Source organism: Nerophis lumbriciformis, linkage group LG26 (assembly GCF_033978685.3).
Source record: "Nerophis lumbriciformis linkage group LG26, RoL_Nlum_v2.1, whole genome shotgun sequence".
NCBI classification, from domain to species: Eukaryota; Metazoa; Chordata; class Actinopteri; order Syngnathiformes; family Syngnathidae; genus Nerophis; species Nerophis lumbriciformis.
Genome location: NC_084573.2, coordinates 7,630,001 through 7,640,000, shown reverse-complemented (window position 1 = coordinate 7,640,000; position 10,000 = coordinate 7,630,001). Strand labels below are relative to the sequence as shown.

The following is a 10,000-nucleotide window of genomic DNA, read 5'->3' as shown; positions in this document are numbered from 1 at the left end:
AAGGCATTCGACCGTGTCCCTCGGGAAGTCCTGTGGGGAGTGCTCAGAGAGTACGGGGTATCGGACTGTCTGATTGTGGCAGTCCGCTCCCTGTATGATCAGTGCCAGAGCTTGGTCCTTATTGCCGGTAGTAAGTCGGACACGTTTCCAGTGAGGGTTGGACTCCGCCAAGGCTGCCCTTTGTCACCGATTCTGTTCATAACTTTTATGGACAGAATTTCTAGGCGCAGTCATGGCGTTGAGGGGATCTGGTTTGGTGGCTGCAGGATTAGGTCTCTGATTTTTGCAGATGATGTGGTCCTGATGGCTTCATCTGGCCAGGATCTTCAGCTCTCACTGGATCAGTTCGCAGCTGAGTGTGAAGCGACTGGGATGAGAATCAGCACCTCCAAGTCCGAGTCCATGGTTCTCGCCCGGAAAAGGGTGGAGTGCCATCTCCGGGTTGGGGAGGAGATCTTGCCCCAAGTGGAGGAGTTCAAGTACCTCGGAGTCTTGTTCACGAGTGAGGGAAGAGTGGATCGTGAGATCGACAGGCGGATCGGTGCGGCGTCTTCAGTAATGCGGACGCTGTATCGATCCATTGTGGTGAAGAAGGAGCTAAACCGGAAGGCAAAGCTCTCAATTTACCGGTCGATCTACGTTCCCATCCTCACCTATGGTCATGAGCTTTGGGTTATGACCGAAAGGACAAGATCACGGGTACAAGCGGCCGAAATGAGTTTCCTCCGCCGGGTGGCGGGGCTCTCCCTTAGAGATAGGGTGAGAAGCTCTGTCATCCGGGAGGAGCTCAAAGTAAAGCCGCTGCTCCTCCACATCGAGAGGAGCCAGATGAGGTGGTTCGGGCATCTGGTCAGGATGCCACCCGAACGCCTCCCTAGGCAGGTGTTTAGGGCACGTCCGACCGGTAGGAGGCCGCGGGGAAGACCCAGGACACGTTGGGAAGACTATGTCTCCCGGCTGGCCTGGGAACGCCTCGGGGTCCCACAGGAAGAGCTGGACGAAGTGGCTGGGGAGAGGGAAGTCTGGGCTTCCCTGCTTAGGCTGCTGCCCCCGCGACCCGACCTCGGATAAGCGGAAGAAGATGGATGGATGGATGGATACATCCCCTAGAGGGGGGGGGGGGGTTACCCACATATGCGGTCCTCTCCAAGGTTTCTCATAGTCATTCACATCGACGTCCCACTGGGGTGAGTTTTTCCTTGCCCTTATGTGGACTCTGTGCCGAGGATGTCGTTGTGACTTGTGCAGCCCTTTGAGACACTTGCGATTTAGGGCTATATAAATAAACATTGATTGATTGATATATATATACTGTACATACATATGAACATATACATATATATATACACTGTACATACATATATACATACATATATATATATATATATATATATATACATATATATATATATATATACATACATACATACATATACCTATATACATATATATACCCATATACATATATATACATACCTATATACATATATACACCTATATATATATATATATACATATATACACCTATATATGTATATACATAAACATATATACACCTCTCTCTCTCTCTATATATATATATATATATATATATATATATATATATATATATATATATATATATATATATATATATATATATAATTTTTAAACCTTTAGAGTTCCCTTCAGGTTTATAAGTGTCTCAGTTATAAAATTGTTAAAAATAAGTCTTATATTATTTTTCGCAGGGCTGGAAACAGACATATTTTGAAAAACCTCTCAAATATAACTAAAGCAAGTCAAGTTTACGCTCTGATGAGGTGCTTTATCACAAGTTTCCACGTTGAAGTGTGTCGCAGATGGAAACACCTTTTCCGCATTTCCAGGGTTACCTAAACACAAAACATACGAACATTTTCGCATTTCCAGGGTTACCTAAACACCGAACATACAAACATTTTCGCATTTCCAGAGTTACCTAAACACCGAACATATCCGCATTTCCAGGGTTACCTAAACACCGAACATACAAACCTATTTCGCATTTCCAGGGTTACCTAAACACCGAACATACAAACCTATTTCGCATTTCCAGGGTTACCTAAACACCGAACATACAAAAATGTTCCCATTTCCAGGGTTACCTAAACACAGAATATACAAACCTTTTCGCATTTCCAGGGTTACCTAAACACCGAACATATCCGCATTTCCAGGGTTACCTAAATACCGAACATTTTCGCATTTCCAGGGTTACCTAAACACCGAACATTTTCACATTTCCAGGGTTACCTAAACACCGAACATACGAACATTTTCGCATTTCCAGGGTTACCTAAATACCGAACATACAAACCTATTTCGCATTTCGAACATACAATTTCGCATTTCCAGGGTTACCTAAACACCGAATATACGAACATTTTCGCATTTCCAGGGTTACCTAAACACCAAAACATGCGGGGCGTGGACGCAGGACAACTAGTTCAAACGGGTCGTCTTGGTCTCGCTTCCGATTGGTTGGCCGGGGGAAGTGAGGCGGCACCGGGCCATCCCGAGGGTACCTTGCCGGTAACAGAGACCGACCCCCAGGCTGGCAGAGACCCATACGCCCGAACAATGTCAGGAGGGTCCTTGAATCCACAATTCGTCTTCCTCGTTCCCAAGTCTCTCCCAGGAACCTCTACTCATGGCCGCTGCCTTCGTCTTCTACTGACAAACACGGCAACAGCTCCAAAACCACGGACTGGTAAAGCGTCCATCGTCCTCAAGGTGGAGTCTCCCGGTACCAGATTTGACACCTTTCATGGAAACACCTACAAGTCGACATTTTACAAATATCGTTTTTACTTTACGAAAAAACTGCGATGGAAACGCAGCTATGGTCTGCTAGCACGTCTGGTACGTTCTTCAATGTCTGGAGTATTAGTTTGTACCTCTGGGGTTGGCTCCAGCTTCCAGGAGTGCCTAAACAGGAAAGGAATGCATTGCTGATGTGTCCTGAAACAGGAAGTAGGTCGCACAAACAAACCTTTACTTACGTGTGTGTTTGTTGTCGACTTCCTGCAGAGAGGCCAAGTGAAGTGGTGAATAATTGACACCTTCCCGCGGAGAAGACGACCTGTGATGGGAAAGGCGCGGATCATTAGCGACGCGGTAAAGATCGCATCTGCCGGCGGACGATTCCGATGTTGACGTTCCTACTCACCGTAGCTTTCAAACGTGGAAACAAGCTAGCTTCACTTTGCGAAAAAGTCGGCGATGACATTGATCCCATCGATCCTTCAGCTGCGCGAGGAGACAAAAGTCCTGATGGGATTACACGAGAGGACGTCCACTGGAGACGCACTTCCAGGTCTGTTGTAATGAGATCAGGTGGCGTTAACGAGGATCGTTAGGCACTGATCCTCTCAGGGAAGACTTCTCTCAGACGCAGGAAGGGCAGAAGAAACGTGAGCGGCAAAAGTCCCCGAAGGTCAAAAGAGAACACCGAGAGTTTGCTGAGGGCATCGTCTGTTCCTCCTGTGAGTCAAAGAGCGAGAGTCAAGGACTATGAGTCAAAGAGAGTGAGTCAAGGACCACGAGTCAAAGAGCGTGAGTCAAAGATCGTGAGACGAAGAGCGTGAGTCAAAGAGTGTGAGTCAAGGGTCGTGAGTCAAAGGGCGTGAGTCAAGGGTTGTGATTCAAAGAGCGTGAGTCAAGGACTATGAGTCAAAGAGCATGAGTCAAAGAGCGTGAGTCAAAGAGCGTTAATCAAGGACCGTGAGACAAAGAGCGTGGGTCAAAGAGCGTTAGACAAAGAGCGTGAGGCAAAGAGCTTGAGTCAAGGGTCGTGAGTCAAAGAGCGTGAGTCAAGGATTATGAGTCAAAGAGCATGAGTCAAAGAGCGTGAGACAAAGAGCGTGAGTCAAAGAGCGTGAGTCAAGGACCGTGAGTAAAGGGTTGGGAGTCGAAAGAGCGTGAGTCAAAAAGCGTGAGTCAAAGAGCCTGAGCCAAGGGTCGTGAGTCAATGGCCGTGAGTCAAGGGTCGTGATTCAAAGAGCGTGAGTCAAGGACTATGAGTCAAAGAGCATGAGTCAAAGAGCATGAGTCAAAGAGCGTTAGTCAAGGCTCGTGAGACAAAGAGCGTGAGTCAAAGAGCGTTAGACAAAGAGCGTGAGACAAAGAGCGTGAGTCAAAGAGCGTGAGCAAGGGTCGTGAGTCAAAGGTCGTGATTCAAAGAGCGTGAGTCAAGGACTATGAGTCAAAGAGCGTGAGACAAAGAGCGTGAGTCAAGGACCGTGAGTCAAGGGTCGTGAGTCGAAAGAGCACGAGTCAAAGAGGGTGAGTCAAAGAGCGTGATTCAAAGAGTGTGAGTCAAAGAGCGAAAGAGCGTCGGTCAAGGACTATGAGTCAAAGAGCGTGATTCAAAGAGGGTGATTCAAAGAGCATGATTCAAAGAGCGTCAGTCAAAGAGCATGAGTCAAGGACTATTAAACAAAGAGCGTGAGTCAAAGAGCTTGGGTCAAAGAGCGTGAGTCAAGGCCTATGAGTCAAAGAGCGTGAGCCAAAGAGCGTGAGTCAAGGACCGTGAGTCAAAGAGCCTGAGTCAAAGAGGGTGAGTCAAAGAGCATGAGTCAAAGAGCGTATGTCAAGGACTATGAGTCAAAGAGCGTGAGTCAAAGAGGGTGAGTCAAAGAGCATGAGTTAAAGAGCGTGAGTCAAGGCCTATGAGTCAAAGAGTGTGAGTCAAAGAGCGTGAGTCAAGGCCTATGAGTCCAAGAGCATGAGTCAAAGAGCGTGAGTCAAGGGCGGTGAGTCAAAGAGGGTGAGTCAAGGACAATGAGTCAAAGAGTGCGAGTCAAAGAGCGTGAGACAAAGAGTTTAAGTCAAAGAGCGTGAGTCAAAAAGCATGAGTCAAGGACCCTGAGTCAAGGACCGTGAGTCAAAGAGCGTTGAGTCAAAAAACGTGAGTCAAAGAGCTTGAGTCAAAGAGCGTGAGTCCAAGAGCTTGAGTCAAGGACCGTGAGACAAAGAGCGTGAGTCAAGGATCGTGAGTCAAGGGTCGTGAGTCAAAGAGGGTGAGTCAAAGAGCGTGATTCAAAGATCGTGAGTCAAAGAGCGTGAGTCAAGGACTATGAATCAAAGAGCGTTAGACAAGAACTATGAGTCAAAGAGCGTGAGTCAAAGAGCTTGAGTCAAGAACTATGAGTCAAAGAGCGTGAGTTAAAGAGCGTGAGTTAAGGAGCGTGAGTCAAAAAGCATGAGTCCAAAATTGTTTTTAATGAATACTTAGGCCTATTTTGCTACTTTATTTTAATGTTGGGTCATTATGGCGGTACTTGGAGGGACAGGTTCTTTTCTGAGGGGCTACGTGGCGAAAAAGTTTGACAACCACCGATCTACAGGGTGTATTTATTATCAATATTGATTATGAAGTGTTCCATTTGAGAGACAGCCACGCTGCGTCTGAGAAACATCTGCTTGCACTCAAACATGGATGACCTCTGGATGACCTCTCTGGATGACCTCTCAGCAAACATGCGGAGGAAGCAAGTCGAGTCTGAACAACATGCTCGGTGTCAATAAACAGCATTTCTTGGAAAAACAGTAAATAGAAAGATGGATTTGTTTAAAAAGAAAGACAAAACATTCAAGTGCTTGTCAGAAGTGTCTAAAATGATACGTTCTTTGTATCATATTTGCTAAGGACAGACCTCGAACGAACCTTCTGGGATGTCGGAAGATCAATTAGTTTGATCAACAGTGGAAGGCAGGGACTAAAAATGTGTTTTTTCGGGCATCAAGGCAAATTCATCTGATTATTAGGGAAGTCATTTTCTGGAACGTTAACAAAATATAATTGTATGGTTTTAATTGAGATGTCAACTCTCTCAAAGAAAAAGTTTGGAAGAGGAAAACGAGGGCAAACGCCGCTGGCTTCATGAGCTAACAATGCTAACTCGGCTTCACTAACGTCGCTAGTTTATTATTTTTTTAATCTTCATGTATAGATTATAGCCGGCTTGTAGCATCCATAATCCTGTTTAGCGTGTTAGCATGGAAGGGGATTCATACGGCCCTAGTCTTCGCGGTTTACCCGACACGTGAAACGTGACAAATTTGGAGTGGCGCACTGTCCGCTGGTGTTTAAATACCTTAAAATGTGTTTTGTGGCAATTCCGACTGTGACCACAGAGAGGCGCTTTGCATCCTTTTCAGCAGACTGCACTGCAAAATGATTAACCACCCTCTTCCGCTTACCCGAGATCCACCCAGGAATGAGTCGCTTCTCTACTGTACCGTTTGGAAATGGAGCAATAAGGACAGAGAGCGAGGGCCTCCATGACTAAATCCTGACATCGAGTCTGGATGGTGAATAAGTTAAGTTAAAGTTAAAGTACCAATGATTGTCACACACACATTAGGTGTGGTGAAATGTGTCCTCTGCATTTGACCCATACCCTTGATCACACCCTAATAGGTGAGGGGAGCAGTGAGCAGCAGCGGTGCCGCACCCGGGAATCGCCTTGGTGATTTAACCCCCAATTCCAACCCTTGATGTTGAGTGCCAATCAGGGGGGTAATGGGTCCCATTTTTATAGTCTTTGGTATGACTCGACCGGGGTTTGAACTCACAACCTACCGATCTCAGGGCGAACAACTTCCTTCAAACACAGGCAGGGGGCGCTCTGACGGGATAACCTCATTAGCTTAGGCATTGTTAAACAAACCGTGACCATCGGTTTGTGTTCATCGATAAGAGTTGCATAGCTCTGCGCCGCATCCGACCCTCTAGAAGTGTCAAAATACTCTGAAAATGCTGCCGAGGAGCCGCTGAGCAAGGCACTTGCGCCCCCCGCTGTGGCAGAGGTCCACTGCACAAACAACCAGCAGGTGGCGCCTTTCCTGATTCCAATGGAGAGAAATATGCGTCACTGTTGTCGTGTATTCTCCAACGTTGCGCTACCTGGTTTCTTACATGAGCAGCACACACTTGCTGCTTATATGTCGCCCTCTACGGGTTTGGGGTGTGAACTACAGCTTTGTGCCTTTAAAACGAGCAAGATGACTTGGCCGAGAGGCTGCAGGACGAGGTCTCTGCTTCTTGCAAATGATGCGGTCCTGCTGGCTTCATCTGGCCAGGATCTTCAGATCTCACTGGATCGGGTGAAGCGACTGGGGTGAGAATCAGCACATGGTTCTCACCGGGAAAATGGTGGAGTACCATCTCTAGGTTGTGGAGGTGATTTTGCCCCAGGTGAAGGAGTTCAAGTAGCTCGGGGTTTTGTTCACGAGTGAGAGAAGAGTGGATCGGTGCGGCGTCTTCAGTAATGCGGACCCTGCCTGGGTCCGTCGTGGTGAAGAGAAAGCTCTCAATTTACCGGTCGATCTACGTCCCTATCCTCAGCTATGGTCATAAGTTTTGGGTTATGACCGAAAGGACAAGACCACAGGTACAAGCGGCCAAAATGTCGGGGCTCTCCCTTAAAGATAAGGTGAGAAGCTCTGTCATTCGGGAGGAGCTCAAAGTAGCTGCTCCAGAGAGGAGCCAGATGAGGTGGTTCGGGCATCTGGTCAGAATGCCCACCGGACGCCTCCTTGGGGGGGTGTTTAGGGGGCGTCTGATCGGTAGGAGGCCACGGGGAAGACCTAGGAAACGGCTGGCCTGGGAAAGCCTCGGGATCCCCCGGGAAGAGCTGGACGAAGTGGCTGGGTAGAGGGAAGTCTGGGCTTTTCTGCCCCCACGACCCGGCTTTGGATAAGCGGAGGAATAATTATGGATGGATGAAGGTAAGCCAAACATTTAATCTCATAGAGCGTGCACGTAAGCTATAAATATATATATATCAAATAGAAGAACTACAAAAGGGGCTCTAAACCGGAGCCTTGAGGTGCTCCTAATCAAAGCTCTGAGATCAATGACAGCCCACTAAAGAGCAGCGAAGGATACTTCAATGACTTGTACTTAATGCGGTGTTCAACTCTAGAACTGTATATAAAAATAACGTACTAGCTATCAGGTGTGTGAAGTCCAAACTAGGTTGCTAGACGCTTTCGCTGCTCGGTGTGAGCGGACACGAACCGAACGAGCTTTGAGGAGTGGACATCAAAAATAGAGACGGTTATTAATCAATGTACAAAAGAGACTTCAATCTTTCAGTTGCCTGTTGGGAGTGTTTCACATCGCAGGCAAAGAGAGGAAACCAGACTTTGGACATGCTCCTTCAGTCTCGGTGGTGCTACTAGACCCTGAATGTCCGCATGGACAAAAAGATGTTCCTCTGCATGCACTGAGTGTGTGTGGCCAGAACCCAGCTGGACGTGCAAAGACGGGTATGTACAATCAGTGTGCAAATGCTAACGTTTGGAGCAGCGACGTGAGTAGACCCAGGACGCAAGAGGTTCTGGCTCTGTCCCATCACTGGCTCAGCTGTCTGCAGAGTCAGGCGAGACGGGCCTGGAAACCGTAAAAATGTCCTGCCGCTGTATTTTGGTCTTGGGGGTGGGGGCCGCGGCGATGGGCGGCGCCATAGACGACCGCCGCTTGTCCGAGAGAAGTGTGATGATCTCGGCCACCTGACCCTCCAACGCCCCCAGGCGGCCGCACACACTGTGGATGTCCTCCCGGAGCTCCAGCCGAGTCTCGTGCAACGCCGCTTGCAGGGCTTGCTCGGGGATGGGGCAGAAGGGGTGAGGAGATGTCGCAGAGGGTGGACTGTGTAGGAAGGGGGTGGTGGCTGCGGGGGTGCGCGCCTCTCCGGCCCGGTCGATGCGCAGCTCGCTTTTGGTGATGCCGCTGTCGCATGAGTCCGTCTTACGTAGCGGGTTTCCCCCGGACAGGCCCCCTTCCTCAATATCACCACCCTGCCCTCTCTCCTGAACCTTGACGTCCTGGGAGAGCATCTCCACGGAAACAGCCTTGTTGTTCAACCCGTCAAGATGGCGGGCCTCAGGGGGCGCCATGTTGCTTTTCAGACGCATCCAGCCGCTGGTCCTGAGCGTCGTGTGCGCGGGCGGGGGACTGGTGCACACCCTTAAGCTGACGCTCTGCTCAGCAGCTCGCAGGTCCAGCGCGTCGTTCTGTTTGGCAGGGGTCTCGCTGTAGACCACCTGAGACACGGTGAGCACGCTGCTGCTGGGCGGAGCTCCGTTTTGCAGGTGCGCTCGCTGCAGGCTGGAGTGGCCCAGCTGCAGGCCGTGAGCGTGCAGGTGCTGGCTCTTGTCCACGTCCGACTGAGAGGAGGCGCCACCGCCCTGGATCCGCAGCTCCTTCTGCTGTTTGAACTTCTGGAAGAGCTTGCGGACGGGATGGTCCTGAGGGATGGTGAGCTGCACCTCGTTCTTGGCTCGCTGGCGCTCCTCCTCCTCCTTTTTCACCTCGCTGATCTTTCGGAAGATGATCTGAAGCACAAGCAGAACCACTCGCTGTTATCAGGACTTTCTGCGGAAGCCATAACTAATCATTTAGTTGCAGAAAACAATATGTATTTTGAAAGAAATCAGTCAGTGTGGACAACCTTTGATATACCCCGCTGCCCCGTGTACTGTGTTCTACAGTCTGTGATTTTGAAAGAAGTCAGTCAGTGTGGACTACCTCTGATATGCCCCGCTGTCCCGCCCTGTGTTCTACAGTCTGTGATTTTGAAAGAAATCAGTCAGTGTGGACTACCTCTGATATGCCTCGCTGTCCTGTCCTGTGTTCTACAGTCTGAGATTTTGAAAGAAATCAGTCAGTGTGGACTACCTCTGATACGCTCCGCTGTCCCGTCCTGTGTTCTACAGTCTGTGATTTTGAAAGAAATCAGTCAGTGTGGACTACCTCTGATATGCCCCGCTGTCCCGTCCTGTGTTCTACAGTCTGTGATTTTGAAAGAAATCAGTCAGTGTGGACTACCTCTGATATGCCCCGCTGTCCCGTCCTGTGTTCTACAGTCTGTGATTTTGAAAGAAATCAGTCAGTGTGGACTACCTCTGATATGCCTCGCTGTCCCGTCCTGTGTTATACAGTCTGTGATTTTGAAAGAAATCAGTCAGT

General features: G+C 48.8%; 1 protein-coding gene across 1 annotated transcript in view; it reads right to left on the bottom strand.

Annotated features, from left to right (window-relative positions):
- Positions 1 to 5,232: 5,232 nt before the first annotated feature.
- kcnh5b (potassium voltage-gated channel, subfamily H (eag-related), member 5b) overlaps positions 5,233 to 10,000 on the bottom strand; it is a 177,366-nt gene continuing 172,598 nt past the window's right edge. Inside the window, exon 14 of the mRNA XM_061987485.2 lies at positions 5,233 to 9,366. Coding sequence (XP_061843469.2) covers positions 8,392 to 9,366 — 975 coding nt within the window. The 3' untranslated portion in view covers positions 5,233 to 8,391. The remainder of the gene's footprint in view (positions 9,367 to 10,000) is intronic.